At 47.5% G+C, this 18,342-nt stretch overlaps 1 protein-coding gene across 1 annotated transcript in view; it reads right to left on the bottom strand.

The window, feature by feature from the left end:
• GRIK4 (glutamate ionotropic receptor kainate type subunit 4) overlaps positions 1 to 18,342 on the bottom strand; it is a 126,416-nt gene that overhangs the window by 64,182 nt on the left and 43,892 nt on the right. The window contains exons 2-3 of the mRNA XM_041413811.1: positions 7,358 to 7,522; positions 59 to 156 (exon numbers count right to left, since the gene is read on the bottom strand). Of these exons, the coding sequence (XP_041269745.1) occupies positions 59 to 156; positions 7,358 to 7,522 (263 nt within the window). The remainder of the gene's footprint in view (positions 1 to 58; positions 157 to 7,357; positions 7,523 to 18,342) is intronic.

Below are 18,342 nucleotides of genomic sequence, written 5' to 3'. Positions count from 1 at the left end.
GAGGGGTGATCAACCACGCTGTCCACTCTGACCATCACAAAGGAGCTTCTCCACTTACCTCTTTCTCCCCACAGATGTTGCTGATAATGGAGCTGGAGGCTGGGCTGGAGGAAGGTCCCAGGACTCCCACCACGCCTTTGGGGAGGATCTGGCACACTGTGGGCAGCAGAGACAGGCAACAGAGATCAGAATTCATCCCAAATTCCAGCTGACAGTGCTGCTCACCTCAGTAAGAACATGGCCTTATCTCCTTCACACAACACCCTCTGTGCCATTTCCATCCCCAAAACCCCTTTATTCTCCCTGAAGCACTGTCACCCTGCCTGTGGTACCCTCTATCTTCCCCCAGCCTTTTAAAACCCCTCCTAAACTATCTCCTAAACCCCAGAATCATCATCTCTGACCCATTTCTGTCCTCTGGACATAAACACGAACTAAACTTTATGGGAGATGCTACACACAGCAGTGACCTGGCTTCAAAGCATCAAACAGACTTGTAGCAATTTCTCCCCTCATCTTTGCAGAGTTCAGTGGTAAAAACAAGGATTTCATTGCTGGTTTTCATTTGTTTTGTGTTGTTTTCTTCCTGGCAGTAGTTCAATCTTCTGGCTCCCTGCCACCAAGGTTAGCAGAACCATAAAGAACACCTGACAAACTGAAGTCAAATCTCTTCCTGGGTTAAACTGCAAGGCTTTTTTTTGGTCCTTTTAATTCACAGCACAAATCCAGCTGAATTTCACTGCCAGGAGCAGCCCAGCTGGTGTCACCTCCCTGCTGCCATCCCCTGCATCACTCAGAACCCTTCCTGCAGAGGAGAAAAAAATCTCCTTAACAGGAGGAGAGAGCCCCTCATGCCTCAATCCCTGAGCTCCAAAAGTCACCTGAGAGCCACCCTGCCTCAACATCCTCACACACTCAGCTTTTTCCCCAGACAAAACCACATTTGCTCAGCTGGAATCTTTCTGGAGGGCAGGAAGGAGGCACCAAAAGGGAGAAAAGAGGCACAAAACTCTTGTAAGTTCTGGCCAGGGCAAGCTCACAACGTTTCTGTGTGTGAAAACCAAACCACTGCATCCCAAAGCTGAGATTTCAGCTCTCATCACTATCAAACCTGCCTCTTCCCCTGGCTTGAACCTCAGAGCAGCTCTTGTGAGGGTTGTGAAGAGTTATTTGAGCTGGAAAAATTCAAATTTGAACATGGTTTTTTTAGTAGTAAAGTGAATTGATCATCAAAACTGCTGAGCTACAGATCAGAGATGGGGTTTTAGTGACTTCGAATCTTTAAATCAAGATTGGAAGTGGAATAAAAGCTCACTGTGCTTGGGTTGGTGTTGGAACAGCAAGTTTGGGGTTGAGTGTGGGGTTTGGGAAGTGAACACCTACAGTCTCAAATTTTCCCAGAGAAGCTGTGGCTGCCCCTGCATCCCTGGAAATGCCCAAAGCTTGGAGCACCCTGGAGGGTGTCCCTGCCCATGGCAGGAGGTGGCACAAGATGATCTTTAATGTTCCTTTAATGCCAATCCAAACCATTCTGTGATCTCTGGCCTCAGACTCCTCCACAGCCTCATGACTGGAAAATGAGGCCCAAATCTCATTTAATTTGTCGCTTTGGGGAATTGGTTTTGCTTCTCTTTTGAAGGAAAAAAACTCCTTATTCTCGCCAGTCCCCGCTGATTGCTCCAACTTCTTACAGAAAGTGCTCATGAAATGCAAACATCTCCTCTTGGGTTTTTCCTTCCTTCTCAGCTCCCTCTCCCTCCAACAACTCAATCTCCTACGGAATGAGGGATATTTTTCTGCAGCATCTTCAAAGGAATCCAGGGCTGGCTTCTCCTCTGTGCTTAAAAAATTTACAGGCACTTAAACCTCTCCAGAAGATCCTTTTTAAATAAGGAGCACCAGCCTGAAAGCCTCGCCTGCTGCCTCAGCAGCACTCATCAGTCCCTCTCTGCTCTGCCATTCAGCATCCATGAGGCAGGAGCTGCTCCAAGCTCTCCCTTTTTCACAGGTCACCAGGACAAAATTCCTGGGGAAAATTTCGTTGTGCCGTGCAGGGGAAAGTTTGGGGAGTGATTTTCTTCTGGTGCCTGCCAGCAGGAACAAAAAGTGGGTTAAGTAGCCATAGCAACAGGGTTGCAACAACTGGAGGAAGAAAAAGACCTGGCTTATCACTACCAGGGGGAAACATCCACAAAAATGAAAGAAAATGAATGGAAACAAAGTGAGGGTGCCTGAGGCAAAGGTTTGACCACATTTGGAAAGCTTCTCTTGTAACCCAAGCACATTTCCTGTTTCAGAGCATTACCTGATGCTGTCAGGTCCCCACAGGGAGAAAAGGCTCGACCTTGCTGCTGCCATGGGCAAACACACAAGCACTTGCAGGATGAGGAAATGTTGGTCCTGTATCCAAAATCCATGCAATAATCCCAAGGACTCTAACTGTGGATAATTCCAGACCCCCTGCCACAGCTGTGGGCTGTGCAGGGCCCTTTGTGAGTGCTGCAGGCTCCAGCAGCTCCGAGTTTCTGTCCCAGTTTTGCTGATGTTTAGAATTCAGGGTCTCAAGAGTGTTGGAATTGAAGTGGCATCATTTTAAGAACCTCTTTACCACTGACCATCCTGGATTAGGTGCATGTTCAGGGCACAGGGACCCTCCTTTTGTCCAGCAGGGCAGTGTCCAACCATTTCCATGAGTGTATTTGGGAATTAAACCCAGGTTTGGACACTTGGGACACAGCAAGGTATTTTTTAAAGGAAGGCAGAACTGCAAACTTATTTTTGAACATGAAAAAGCAAAACAAATGAGGAGCTCTTGGTGATAAATGTATGCACATCCCTGCAGACATGGCCAGAGTGTCTTTCACTTCCTGAGATCCCAGGAAAACATTTCCATGAATCCTGCCCTGTTCAAAGCAGGGCTGAAAGGTCCCTCCAGAGAGAGGATCCACCCCTGGGGCAGAATCTTCTCATTCAGAGCACACAGATACCTGAGCAGGGTTTCAAACAGAATGCACAGACGGTTCCTTGTTATAATTCAAAATAAATCAGCAGGGAAAGAGTGGAAACACCTCAGGAGCTCCCTGATTGCAAAACACAGCCGAGATCTCCAGGGACAGGGACTGGTCACGGGATTCTCAGAGAGAAAACACCAAGTGTTTAAAGAAAAGGGGTTCTAGAGAGGCTCCTGGAGCATCCCTTGTGCTTCCTGACAGGAACCTGCCACCAGAGAGGTCTGGAGAGGCTGGGGATGCCCTGGATGTGTCCAAGGCCTGGTTGGACAGGGCTCGGAGCAAGCTGGGATAGTGGAAAATGTCCCTGCTCATGGCAAGGCGTGGAACAAAATGATCCTTAAGGTCCCTTCTAACCCCAGGCATTCCATGATTCCCTGATAACCAGAGCAGGCTGAAATCCCCCAAAGCAGTGGGACAGGTAAAAAACAACACATTGGAGCCAACACCACAGAAAGGACCCTTTGGAAGGGCACTTTGAAATCAAAATCTCCAATTCTCCAGCTGCTGCCTGACCTGCCCTGGACTTTCCATTCTTATTTTTGAGAATCTTGAAAACTTCCCCGAAGGTGAAGAAGGGAAGGGAAAGGGAAAGGGAAAGGGAAAGGGAAAGGGAAAGGGAAAGGGAAAGGGACCCAAAATAACAACAGCAAACTCTTTTACCTACTCAGCTGTGATTAAATTTGAATTTTGGGAGTAAATACAAGACAAAAGGGAAAAAGTGCAGAATTTGGAAAGAAAGGAATTCAGATGGAGAGCTGGGTCCAGGCTGGGAGCGGCAGCAACAGTTCCAGAACCCAGATCAAATTCCAGAAGAGTTTCCAGCCTCCCTGTGGGATTTAGGAAACCAAAATGTGCTCATTTTGGGAGACTGGTTACTTTAAACTGGATTCACAACAAAGAGGAGCTTAAAAGGCTGAGGAGGCCAGAGGGGACAGGGTGACAAGCATGGAAATCTGTCCTGCCCCGACATCAAAAGAAACAAGGTGGTTGAGATAAAGACAGGATTAAACAAGTCATTTTGGAGCTGCACAAAAGGAGCTGGAACATCAAACACAAAGAGAGAACAGGTTTTCATTGAAAAAGCAGAAAAAATAAAGGCTCTGCTCAAAACTTCTCATTGAAACCTCCTTAAAATCACACAGGAACAGCCAAAGTTTGTGTTCATTCATAAGGTTGGAATAGCAAACCAGGCATGAATGTGATGGATTGACTGGGATTTTATCTGCTGGAGCAGCTCAGATTTTGGGGCTCTCTTACATTAAAACACCTGAGTCAGTCAGAAGGGAAAATGGGAGAAAAACAGCTCCAGAAAAAAATATAATATAATATAATATAATATAATATAATATAATATAATATAATATAATATAATATAATAATATATCATAATATCTAATAAATGTAATACAATATAATATAATATACAAAAATTAATACAAAATATAAAATATAAGATAAAATAAAATAAACCCTGCCTCCCCAAATAAAAACCTTACTCCCCAAAATTCTTTCTTTTCCTGTATATGGAGTATGTGGTGTAATCCCAGCACTCCCAGATCTGTCAGCTAAGCATGCAGCTGTGATATTTAAGAGTGAATCAAAGAGTGTGAAATGTGAGAACAGTATTAAACAGCTGTAAACAGCTCTGCAGTCACAGGTTAAAACATCTCAACAGTTTTTATTAATATTGTGTGTCATAACAAAAACCAGCAATGTATTGAAGCATTTGAAAGCCATGAAAGCCTTGAAATTTAAGTTCAGGAATCTGATTTTCCTCTGCCACCAGGATAAATCAAGAATAACATCAGTGACATTAATAGCAGAGCTATACAGAATTCAGATTATTCCTTTCCTAAGAAAAGCTTCCAGACATTTTTTTTTCCCACCGAAGAAAAGGCAAATAACACACTGCAAAATTTACCAAAATCAAGTCAATTTGCTGCATTTTCAACTCTAAAAATCCAAGTAAAGAAAACAAAGAAAATCACCCCAAGGTGAAAACTGGAAATGGGAGATGTCTCTTCCTCATTTGCCCTGTTTCCAGTTTCTCCCCAAACACAACATTTGCTGAAACCAACAATATCTTGCATAATATTTCATTCTCAGCCAATTAATATTCCTCTGCTGGAGAAACCTTCCAGGAGAAGAATTCCTGAGCAGTGTCACAGGCTGAAAATAAGGCAGAAATCCCTCTGGTGATCCTTACAGCAGCTCTGGGGTCACTGCAATCGAGTCTGTTCCCCAAACAGAGCTACAGGCCAGGAATGCTGCTGCAAGCAGGATATTGATGAGGAAGGATCAAAAATTGGGCTAAAAATGACACTTTTGGATACTCAGAGAAACTGTGGCTACCCCTGGACCCCTGGAAGTGTCCAAGGACAGCTTGGGAAGGAGCTGGATGAGCTTAAAATCCCTCCCAACCAATTCCAGTCTGGGATTCTGGGATTCCATGGCAATTCCCATCCTTTCTGCAAGGTCTGGCCAGCTAAATTGGATCTTAATTGGTCTGGCCAGAAAAATTGGATCTTAATTGGTCTGCTCAGCTAAATTGGATCTGCCCTAATGCTGTGCCAAGTTAGGGGAGAAGAGTGGACAACCGAGATGGGGAAGAGCAGGAAAACGTTTAAAAATGGAGGGAACAAAGCAGTGGAGAAGGGCTGGGTCCCTGAGCTGGGATCAGTGGTGACAGGCTCTATAAATAGAGCCCAGGTTCTTGCTGAGATCTCTTTATTAACTGCACACTTCTATAAATAGTGCCAGTGCTGGTGCAGGAAATGAAGAAGTGATGTGCAGCCCCACGGAGCTGCTCTGCCAGCTCACCTGGAGATCCCTGAGCACTGCTGGGCAGAAAAGCCACCAAAACTCCAGGAAAAACCGGCCTGCCCCAAAGCACAACACCCTGCCACACTTTTTGGGGATAGCCTGCAGATCACACAGTCATGGAATGCAGAATCATTAGGAAACGAGTGTAAAATCCGTATTATTTAAAATTATTCCTCCAGCTTTCTCGAGCTAACTGGTAATAAAAAATTATAGCCCTCTCTTGAACTCTAAAGGTCGGCTTAAAAATTATTTTAAAAGGAGGATATTTCCTATTCCAAAGGGTTTTCCCTCTTACAGGAAAAAAAAAAAAAAAGCTACCAGAGACCTTCAGAGTTCCTTTCAAACTCTGTGACACTGACCATCAATTTCTTTTTTATTTACCAGCACAGAGCTGGCATATTGGGCACCCAGAGGAACAACCCTAATAAAGAACAGGTTCATCCAGGGATTTGGAACTGACATGGAAAATCTGCTGCTCTTTGGAAATTAGCTCTTCTTCATCCTCATGATTTCAAACATCACTTGAGAAACTTCACTTGGTGTAAATAAATCTGCTGCCAATCTCAAGCTCCAGGAAGAGCTGTTATGTTTGCTGACACACAGGATTCCACAGGGTTTTAAAAACAACTTAATTGCACCCAACTTGCCCGAGAGTCTCTTGTTTGCTCAACATTAAACTCTTGACAAAGGATCAGCATTACCCCTGTTTACTGACAGGCAGATTAAAGGAAATTATTCGTCCCAAGTCACTGAGTGGTGGCAAAGCTTACTGGGGGCAGGGATCCTCTCAGTCCATGCCTGAGCCTGCACCGGCACACTTCATTCACCTCGAATGAAAACTGCTCTGTGCAAGAAGCAGAGATGGGTTTTTTCTCTCTGTTCCCCTTTGACGGCCACACAATCACAAGTTCAGAGTGCCAGATGGCTCCTGGGAGGAGAGCTGGGCTCTCTGGTGATGCCTCATGTCTGAGCTTTTCTATTTTTCAGGTTCTGTGCTGCTTCAGTGTGTGGGTCTGGGTTCACATCAGGGGATGGGGAGCTCTCTGCACAGAGCAGGGACACAAAACAATTCCTGCTCCAGCTGGGCACCAAGGACAAATGATCCAAATCTCAGCCCAAGAGCACAAACCCCGTGGGCTGGAGAGAGAAAAACAAGCAGGATGGGAGTGCAGGGGCTGAGCTGGAATTGGACACTGAACTGCAATGTGCACATGGAGCAGAGCTGATCCCAGGGAGAGACCCCATGAGCGCTCGTGCATTTTGGGACCATTTGGGTTCATCTTGGGTTCATTTTGGGACCATTTTGGTTCATCTTGGGTTGCTTTTGGGACCATTTTGATTCATCTTAGGTTCATTTGGGGACCATTTTGGTTCATCTTGGGTGCAGCCCTGGCTGGGCTCTTGTGCTGCCCAAGGTGCATCCATGGAGGAGATCCTTTTAATAAATCCCTGCTTTATTCTTTAACTCCTCCAGCCTCTGCTGTAGCTCAGCCTTCCCAAGGCATCCCTGGGGTGGTACTCACTGGTCTCTGCTGTCTCGTACTCGCTGTCCCTCAGCAGCTCGAAGATGTCCACCTCCACCCTGGCCTTGCCCGCCCGCTCGGGCGCGCGGTTGATGCGGTTCTTGGCCAGGGTGATGGAGAGCCTCTCCCCTCTGCTGCACTCCATGGGGTCATCCAGGATGGCAGCTGTGGGGGAAAAAGGTGTAGGCACGGGTTAGGTTTGGGGTCTCCACTCCCCTCCCCATCCCCATGATGCCTCAAGGTTTAACTTTCATATTTTCCACATTCTGCACTGCATTTATAACTCTGAACTTCATATCAAGTGTCAGCAGCTCTCCTCGCAGCTCAGTCACACAGAACAATCCTTTTCCAGCCCCAAAAAGTGCAAACAGGGAATGGAGGAGAGCAACCTGGGAGGGTGGGACTGCACCACCTGGAGCTGGAATTGGACAATGAACCCAATACGGAAATGGACTAAAACTAATAAAAGTGTGAAAACTCGTGACCCAGGGTCCATCTTGGTTGTAGCCTTGGCCAGGCTCCTGTACTGCCCAAGGTGTGTCCTTTGAAAGCCCTTGAATAAATCCCTGCTTTAATCCTTTAACTCTGCCCAGCCTTTGCTCCAGGTGGCCTCTCCAGACATCACCCACACTCCCTGCTCCCTGCAGGAGCTCTGTTTGTGCTCCTGTCACCACCAGAGCTGGCACATCCCCCTTCCCACACGTGGCCTTTCCCGCTGCTTCTCCCACTCCCCAGGTCCTGCCAGACAGGTGGGTGGTGAAATCTCTGCAGAGAAATCTCTGTTTTACCTGCTGGAATGCCACAGCACAGCCACCCACGCTGCCAGGCTCCCAGCACCCACTGCCACACAGGCTGGCTGCTCCCAGAGAGGCACATCCAGCTGCCCAAACCCACATCCAGGCTCTGCCTCACACCCTAACAAAGGCAGAATGTCCCCAAAAACCCCGAGATGGTCCCTTTGTGGGAGCATTGATAGGGTGCTGAGGGGCTGGAATATTTCAGGAAGAATGTGGGCAGCCCTGGGTGGGGAGGGACAAATATTTTTCAAACAGAATGCTCCTGGCTCTTGAACTCAGCTGCTGGGGCTGCCCACTCAGATCTGTGGCAGGCAGAGGGAGGTGGGGAGGGAAGGAAAAAAGGATTCAAGGGTGGAGCATTCAGGCCAGAATTTCATGAGGAGCTGGCACCTCAATGGGTTTATCCTTGCTGACAGGAGGTGCCCCCCAGAACGCAGCTTTTCCATTTCACCTGGGGGAAATCAGCACTGCTGTTTGCTCCGTGCATTAAAAAAATACCAATTCTTATCTTCCCTCCCCAAAATATCCCTCAACAGGGAGAGGTGCTCTTCAGCACTGCTCAGGGGCTGGGTCAGGTGTTGGGAGCAGAGCAGGGATTAGTGGGGTTCTGCTGGGTCATGGCAGGGAAAAGGGAACTCCCTGGAGCAGGCAGGGTGCCCTGCTGGAGCTTTGGAACCTGTCCTGGAAAAGAGAAGGAAAAGGGAGGGAAAGGGAAGGGAGGAAGGGAGGAAGGGAGGAAGGGAGGAAGGGAGGAAGGGAGGAAGGGAGGAAGGAAGGAAGGAAGGAAGGAAGGAAGGAAGGAAGGAAGGAAGGAAGCTCCTTGTGCTGCAGCAGGTTTGGGGTTGTTTTTTTTTGGTGGGGAAAAGCATAAAGGAGCTGGGAAGTGAAATAAAGCCCATTAGGGAGATACCCTGAGTCCTGAGAGCAAGGCACAAAGGACACAGATTTGGAAGGCAGAGCTGGCTGGGCCCAGAGCAGCACAGGGATGCTGAGCTGGAGGTGGGACTGAGGGACCCACAGAGGGATCTGGGCTGTGCCTCAAGGTCCTCATTGCTCCCATCACCCTTCCCTGCCACCAGGGAGCCCCCAGCACAGCCCAGACCCCCTGGCTGCAGCCCAGGCTCCTTTTCTTTGGTTTTCCTAAGACTTTGGCCCAGCCCCAAAACTCAAAGCACAGTCTGATTTCAACCCCCACCTCTCAGGGCTCTTTTCCCACACCAGCCTGATTTACTTCATATCCTGAAAATACTCAACAATTCCTTCTTTTCCTTTATTTTCCTAGTTTTATGAGTTAAATTGAGTTTATTTTAATCTCATTATGCCACAAAAAGAGTTGTGCTTTCCTCCAAGGCCAGGAGCAGGGGTTTTAGAATATTAACATGGCTGATGACTTCTTTTAATTAGAACAAAGCTGGGAGAACCATTTGCCACAAACTCCACTTTTCCAGGAGAGAAGCAGAGGAGAAAGTTCATGTAGAAACTTCTCCTGCAGCCCTGCTCCCAGGGAAGGGTAAATCCATGTGCTGAGCCTGATGAACTTCACCAAATGCAGCTCCTGCTCAGGTGCTGACTCTGTGAAATTAAAGATCAGCAGCGAGGGAGTGGATGTCAGCATTCACAGACTCATTAGTTTCTAATTTAAAGCTTCAAAATCACTAAATTGGGGAATGTTTTCAAGTGTTTTCCTAATTGGCACCTTTCAAACAAAATCCACTTCCACTAATGCACAGTTAAGTGATTTTTAAGTATAAAAATAGTCAAAACCAAAGCATTTTGAATAGTTTCCTCAAGCCAGCTAAGCAAAAAAAAACGTTTGCATAGAGCTTATTATAATTTCTGTTCAGGATGGGATTTTCTAGTGTTATTTTTGAGAATCTTGAAAATTTTCGGAAAGGAAAGGAAAGGAAAGGAAAGGAAAGGAAAGGAAAATAACAAGAGCAAACTCTTTTACCTACTCAGCTGTGATTAAATTTGAATTTTGGGAGCAAATACAAGAGGAAGGGGAAAGTCTAGGTTTTGGAAAGAAAGGAATTCAGATGGAGAGCTGAATCCAGGCTGGAAGTGGCAGCAGCTGTTCCAGAACCCAGATCAAATTCCAGAAGAGTTTCCAGCCTCCCTGGAATCCCTGTGGGATTTAGGAAACCAAAATGTGCTCATTTTGGGAGACTGGTTACTTTAACTAAATATTAAACCAGCCCCCAGGACTAGGGAGGTAATGAGGCTGAACTAATCTTTATTTATTAAAGCTGGAGGATTAAAAAAGGTCATTTAATGTTTAAAAAAGGTTGGCTTTAAAGCTTCATGGCTCGGGACACTGTGCCAAAGCTCATCTAACAGTGGCATCATTAAGTATGAACGAAAATCTTTATAGAAATTCCCTTTCATCTCCTCCTGTCTATTAAACAGGGGAAGATGCATCAAGTAAATCTTTAATCCTGAAGACTTACAGCAACGTCTTTGAACTTTGTTGCCCTCAAAAATCACTTCTATCTTCCCCAGCGTGATAAATGTCACCGGTCTAGACTGCTTCTCCATGAATGATGAGAAAAATATTGCAGAGGGAGCCAGGAGCACCTGGACCTGCAGTGCCTGGCTCAGGGCTGCTCAGGATTTCCCAGGCACTGAGTGAAGCCACCAGGGCTGAGCTTTTCTCAGGAAGAACATCTCTTCCCAAGGGATGTTCCAATTTTGACAGGAAAAACATCCCTTGTACTGTAATAATTAGCTTTTTATTCCATTTACTCAGATTTCTCACACAATTAAGACAAAATCCATGCTCCAGAAGCACCAAAGCAGAGTTTATCCCTTTGGAGGAGCTGGGTAATAATCAATCAAGGTAGCAACAAGTGACTTCCACTGCAAATCTCCATCAGACACATTTCAAAGGCAATGCTCAAAGTAAAATTTAACAGCAAGAAGCAGGAAAAATAAAGGTATAATTGGGAGCCAGAGAAATTCAAGGGATGGGACGGCACCTTCTGAGAAAAGCAGATTTTAGTGACTGTCCTGCAGGGATTTTTCAGCCTTCAGGAATGGGGGTGAGAAGGAATTGGAGCTCTCTGCTGAGGGAGGAACTGGGAAAAGAGGAACTGGGGCTCTCTGCTGAGGTAGGAACTGGGAAAAGAGAATTGGAGCTCTCTGCTGAGGTGGGAACTGGGAAAAGAGGAATTGGAGCTCTCTGCTGAGGAAGGAACTGGGAAAAGAGGAATTGGGGCTCTCTGCTGAGGTAGGAACTGGGAAAAGAGGAATTGGAGCTCTCTGCCGAGCCAGGAACTGGGAAAAGAGGAATTGGGGCTCTCTGCTGAGCCAGGAACTGGGAAAAGAGGAATTGGAGCTCTCTGCTGAGGTAGGAACTGGGAAAAGAGGAATTGGGGCTCTCTGCTGAGGTAGGAACTGGGAAAAGAGGAATTGGAGCTCTCTGCTGAGGTAGGAACTGGGAAAAGAGGAATTGGAGCTCTCTGCTGAGCCAGGAACTGGGAAAAGAGAATTGGAGCTCTCTGCTGAGGCAGGAGCTGCACAAGGAGCTCCCTGTGCTTCCCCAAGCCCCACATCCCCAAGCCCACGCAGACTGGGGCCATGTGGCCGCAGCCCTTCCAGCCCTGAGCACAGCCAGCTGCGGCAGCTGATGCTCAAGCCCTTCTGCCTCCTCCTTCCAGGGGAGGAAGGCCGTCCATTTCTCACCCCCCCAGCCCAGCTGTGCCTCTCTGTGCCAAAGCAGCGAGGCAGGCAGGGCTGTCACTGGTGTGCCCCTGAGCTGGGTGAGACACAGCCACCCTGTGACTCAGAGCCCAGGCAGCTCAGCCGGTGCCGAAATTCACTCCTAGCTGGTCCAAGCAGGGCTGAGGAGCAGAAAGGCTCCATCCTGCATCCCCCAGGGCCGTGTGCTCCTGGAGGGCTGCCTGGCCCAGCCAGACTCCCAGCATATGCACCCTGACAGGCTGAGCCCGCTGCAGCCAGCTCCAGCAGCGCTCCCCAGCCCGTGATTCATCCCAAACCTAATGAAGTCACATTTTTATAACAATAACAGGGAACAGATGCCACTGCGAGGATTACACACAGCCACAACAAACTGTGTGCAGCTGACCTTTCCCCATTCAAGGCTTTTCTTTTTTTTTTTTTTTTAATTTACATTTTCTCAGATGTTTTTTATGCCTTTGAAATGGAAAGTCATATCCAGAAACGCGATTTCCATCTCAAGGCATCTCTTGAAAACGTGGATTTAACACAGCACTGGCTTGGTAAACAGGATATTTCACTGTTCATAACCTGTCCCTCCAAGTGAAAAACACATACAGCTACCTGTAATATTTCCTAAATGTCCCTAGTGACAGGTTAAGATCACACCTACAACCTCTTCTGATTTATGCTGTAAACACAGCCACAGGATCAGTGAGGTTGGAAAAGACCTCTGGGATTATTAAATCCAACCTGTGCCCAGAGTGCCACGGAGTGCCACCAGTCCAGTCCTTCCCTGGACACCTCCAGGGCTGGGCACTCCAAACCTCCCCGGGCATTTCCTTCTAATATTTTACAACCTTTCCATGGGGAAATTCCTGCTGATTCCACCCTGAGGCCATTCCCTCTCCTCCTGTCCATGTTCCCTGGAGCAGAACCCGACCCCCCTGGCTGTCCCCTCCTGTCAGGAATTGTGCAGAGCCACAAGAGCCCCCCTGAGCCTCCTGTGCTCCAGGCTGAGCCCCTTCCCAGCTCCCTCAGCCTCTCCATGTCCCTCATTCCATGAGCAGCCCAGAACTGGACACAGAATTCCAGGTGGCTCCTGCTGGCCACGCCATTCCCCAGTCCTCAAATCTCCCATGCCCTCTGTGATCAAACTCAGAGCTGCAATCCCAGTCCAACCCAGTTCAGCTGCCCACAAGATCCAGTACCTGCCACTGGAGCCGACCAGTCCTTCGTCTGCAAACCAGGAAAACCCAAAAGAATTCCAGGAAAACATTTCATTCCTCAAACACCCGTGTCCTGCTGAGGAACATCAGGAGATGCCCCGGGGATCTCCACATCTCCCCATCCTCCTGAACTCCAAACCACCTCCCAACCCAGGAGGCTGCAGGGTCAGGTGATTAAAAATTGTTGCCAAAATTGCCATTTTTATGTGCTTTTCTGCTTTGCTGAGTAAAGTATCAACCCTCCAGGCTGTCAGTACAGTAAAGGAGAAGAAATTTGCACAGTTCCTCATTACAGGGCTGTCAAGTGGGGCTCCAGTGGAGAAACAGGTGGGATTGTATTTCCATTATAATCTCTGAAGTGCTGCTTAAAAATAAAATAAAAAGGCGTCAACACTCTATTACTCTGCGAGGAAAAAGCACCTCATCAAGGAAAAAAGAAGATCTGAAAACATAAAATCTCCTTCACAAAGAGGCTTGATAATGTTTGTCTGGTCAGGGTAGCAGAGGGCTATTTATTGCTCTTGGCCAGCACTGGAAATCTGCATTTAAATGGAGCTTCCCTCTCACTCCTGCTATCCTGAGAGAGCAAATTCAGGGGAGATGTGATAAAAACAGCTGAGGGCTTTAGTTCCTGCTGCTTGAAACACAATCTCTCTTTTATCTTCTTTAATAACTGCTTTGTGTACATAAAATCAGAATTACACTCCACGAGACCTGGAGTTTGCAGAAAAATTGAGCAGGGAGGTGGTGATCTGTCCATCATGCTGGGATGCAAAGCCTCAGAGGGACCATCCCTGGATCCCAGCAAACATCATCCCTCTGGGCAGGTAGGTAAAAACCCTCCAGGCTCCTCATCTCACCTGATTTTGGGAATATAAATCCCACTGCGAGGCAGCAGCAAACACCCTGAGCATGAAGAGAGGAGCAAAAAGGCACCAAAAGATAAGAAAAGGCTCTAAAATGGGAAATTCCCATCCAGAGCTGGCTCAGGGGGTCTGAACCCACCCTCTGGTACCAAAGCAGGGCAAGAAATTGATTTTAAAGGGAAACTCCTGTGAGTTTTCACAGCAAGACTTGAGGCACTGCAGCTGTGGAGAAAGTCCTGAGCTGGGGGTTTAAATATTGGGATTGTGACCAGTTAAGTCCCACTCCAAGCCCTGAAAAACCTGCCAAGAGAATTCCCAAAACCAAGAAGAGAAAAGCAGGGAGAAGGAGGAATGGGGGATTGAACCTTCCCGAGGTGTAAGGTCAGGGAATGGGATTTGGCTCTAGAAGGAAGGGAGAGGCTGGAACACCAGGGGCTGTCCTGCATGTCCCCAAACCCCCAAAACCAGGGAATTCCAGGCACCAGGAGCTCGTTTCTGCACGGGTCAGCGTGGTGTGGTGGGATGGCTCTTTTTGCTTTCCCTGAAGCTTCGCTCCCAGCAGCAGCTCCCCACAGCACTGCCCTCTAATCCAGATTTTCAGCACCTCTGCAAAGCCCCATCTGTCAAACTGGACCAGAGTTTGCCAAAAATCCAAGCTCCCTGCATGGCCACCCACATCCCCTAAATGCCTAAATCTTATTTTCTTAGGAATCCAGCCTAAAACCACTGACCCGAGCTGGGAAGTTCATTTTTCTGCCTGTCTTTTGCTTCATAATGTCAAGCTGAGTTTCCAAAGGAGGTTTTTCTGCCCATTTTCGTGGTCTCAGGTGACTGGCAGCAGCTGTGGTTTTGTAGGAAGAGAGCACTGGGAAGCCCTGGTGGGGCCAATAAACTTGGCAAGACCAAGAAATGAGCAACAACTTAATTAAGTCAGTGGAGAGTATAAATATAAGAAAAATAACCATACAAACCCCAAGTGCCACTGCCAGGCAAGCAAAATGAATGAGGAAGGAAGAAACAATGGGTAAAGTTCTGAGTTGAAAAAAACAAAAAACAACCAAAAAAAAAAAAAAAGCCAACAAAACAAATGGGAAAGTCCAGTAGGATTTATGGCTCTGATGATGGATTTGAGAGATGGAAATGAAGAATTTAGCTGTGGGATTTGGGGCTGGGGAGCTGGCAGGAAAGGGCCCAGACCCCACAAAATCCCCTCAATAAATGTGTTTTGTAGCCACAACCCCACAAAATCCCAGAGCTCTGTCCCCAGAATTTCAGTGGCCATTCCAGCCCACACAAAGATCTGCAGCATTTTGGGATTTTCTGACTGCCAGGGATTGAAGGAGAGAAGCATTCCCAAACCTGGCACTTTGCCTTGCAGGGGAAACCATTTCCTGAACCTCCTTCTGGCCACAGGCTGGAAAAGACCTCAAAGATCATCAAGCCACCACCATGGTCACTAAACCCTGTCCTCAAGTGCCACAGCCACACATTTTTGGAACAATTTCAGGGACGGTGACTCCACCACCATCCTGGACAGCCTGGGCCAGTGCTTGGCAGCCTTTCCATGGAGAAATGTTTCCTAATTTCTAATCCAGACCTCCCCTGGCACAACTTGAGGCCATTTCCTCTGATCCTGGTGAGGATGAGACAGCAGGTTACAGGATTTAAGGAACTCTGGAACCCTCTACAGCCCCTGAATTTCCATTAAGTGGGGCTTTAATGACCATTTTCCTCTGAACCCTTCTGGATATCTCAGCATTTAAAGATTGCATTTGCTCTTCTTCCAGCACCTCCCTGTTTCAGCTTTGGCTGATCCCTCCCAGGCTGGCAGGGGATGCACAGCTCAGCCCAAAAGATGCAGAGGGGAAATTCCAGGTCCTGGCTTCCCCCACCCAGTGATTAATCCACACACAGAGACAGAAAACAGTCCTGGATTTACCCCCAATATCAATGTGAGGAGGGGAAAAACAATGTAGAGGGATCTGGGGGTTTGCTTGCATTAATATGGAGAATTTAGAGAGATTTTGCACCACTTGTATTCCTGTTCCAGATCACTGGCCACTGCTGCTGTGACAAATCTCTAAAAGATGGGCCCAGGGACAAGGACCAACCATGCAGGATGTAGATATGGCAATTGCTATAAAGATATGAGCCAGACAAATGATAGGTGGAATGATTTTCATTCTCTCATGATGGATGAAGAGTGAAGAGATAAAGTGACTCCTCAAGGTTTGCCAGGACCACGTGGCAAATAAACAGATTTAATGTGCCAGAAGACTTCAGGAAGCCTTGTTCAGAGACCCAGCCTCTCTGCCACCAAAACCTGACAATTCTGCCTCGATCCTCAGGCACTTGAGGGCACCACAAAGTCAGAACGACAAGCAGATCTTCCTGGGAGATGGGAATCCCTGGAAGCAGCAATGTGTGTAAAGATCAATGGGTCAGTGCCACGTGGCTGAGCGTGGATGGAAGAGCCAGACTGTGTTTGGGAGCCTTTGGGATGGAAAGGACCTCAGAGATCATCAAATTCCAACTCCTTGCCATGGGCAGGGAGAAGTTCCATGGGCAAGGAGAAATTCCATGGGCAGGGAGAAATTCCGTGGGCAGGGAGAAGTTCCATGGGCAGGGAAACCTTCCATGGGCAGGGAGAAGTTCCATGGGCAAGGAGAAATTCCATGGGCAGGGAGAAATTCCGTGGGCAGGGAGAAGTTCCATGGGCAGGGAAACCTTCCATGGGCAGGGAGAAGTTCCATGGGCAGGAAAACCTTCCATGGGCAGGAACACCTCCCCCTAAACCCGTCTGCTCCAACAGAAAAGCTGAAAAGATGAATAAAGTTGGGAAAAGGTCACATTGGAAACCTCACCTCTCTTGAAGAGGATCCAGATGTCTTAAAGCACATAAAAGAGTTTGATCCAGGTATAAAACGACACTTGAGCCTTCCCCTGAGCCTCCCTGATAGAACAAACACCTTTTGCTGCTGAGTCACGCTGGAATGAGATGCTGAAGAGCTGCCACACCAGATGTGGACACCCTTCAGATCCAATACTGATCAATCTGCACAGCCTCGATTTATTTCTTTTTTGCCACTCAGCCTTCAGCTGATGCAATGGGTTGCTTTAATGCCTTCCTGCCTTCCCTCGTTAGTATGCTCTGCCCACTGCAATCCTTCTCCCCTGATGGCTTCTTCCCTGACTTCTGGATGGGAAAGAGAAACAGCAATTTGCTTTTCCCTGCACTCTGACATGGTTTCCCCTGCCTTTCTATCCATCTTAGCAGCACACTGCTAATTCATCTAATCCCAGGGTACTTTTTCTGGTCGTTTGGACCAAAAAAAAAAAAAGAAAAAAATACAGAAAAGGCAGCTCCACTTTGTTTTTTTAGATGGTTTTTTGAGAGAAGGGATCTGCAGAGCCCTGAGTGAGTGAAGTGATGCACAGCAACATCCTTGCTCGGAGCAATTTGTCTCAGCATCCTCTGGAGACCACCCCTGAGCAGGGGGGGTGTCAAACATTGCCTGGAGAATCCCTGGCACAACAGAAAAAACAACCACGAAATCCTTAAAAAGTTCCTCCAAGTTTTCCCAGACAATCTCTGAGGTTTCTAGTGCAAGGCTCTCCAGTGTGGGTAGAGAAGAACTTTTGGGCAAACAGCTTTTGCTTTCAGATTGGGAGCTCATTACAGATTCTCCTGCATCTGGAAAAGTTTTAAAAACACCGCACAGAAACTGGAGAGGGCAAGTGAAGAGCAAGAAAGGAAGAGAGGAAAAGCAAGGCTACAGAAAAGGCTCAGCTGCAGAGAGTAAATTAAAGCAGACACAAAAACTCTTAGTGAACAAGGCTGAACAAACAGAAGGAAAAGCTGTTCCAGGCTCCTGGGATGTCAGGAATGATGGAAGAGCTGGTGGGACTGGGGAGGAATCAGCAGCAGCCCTGGGTGAGGATTGAGATGTTCCAGAGCCAGCCAGGCTTGTAGAGCAGAGGGAGTGGAGTGAATTACATCCCCTGCAGCCTGCTCTGAAGCTTCTTCGAGGGGATACTGAATTAGTGACATTAATGCAGCAAGGAACTGGATCAGGCTCCCAGTGATAAGCTTAATTAAACAACAGAGTTATCCATAGGCTGGGGGTTTATGTTATAAATAAGCAACATTTATACTGATTAATTGAAGCCACGGTTCAGATCATTAAATCCTCCCCCTTCCAACCATCTTAATGAGGATACCTGAAGAGCTGAAGGCAGCAGTGATGTTTGACACTGGCAAGCCTCAGCACACACTTAGGGCAGGGCAGGGGGTCAGGGGGCCTTGCCAAGGCTCTTCCCACTGGCTGGCATTGCACTGGGTGGTCCTGGAATTTCTGCTGGGGGATTCTGGGGTTCTGCTGAGGGCTCACTCTCGCTGCTGTCAAGTGAGGAGTCAG

The sequence above is a fragment of the Onychostruthus taczanowskii genome, unplaced genomic scaffold (assembly GCF_017590055.1).
Source record: "Onychostruthus taczanowskii isolate IOZ18803 unplaced genomic scaffold, ASM1759005v1 scaffold43, whole genome shotgun sequence".
In the NCBI taxonomy this organism is placed as follows: Eukaryota; Metazoa; Chordata; class Aves; order Passeriformes; family Passeridae; genus Onychostruthus; species Onychostruthus taczanowskii.
The sequence above is the reverse complement of the archived record's forward strand: the minus strand, read 5'-3'. Positions and strand labels throughout refer to the sequence as shown.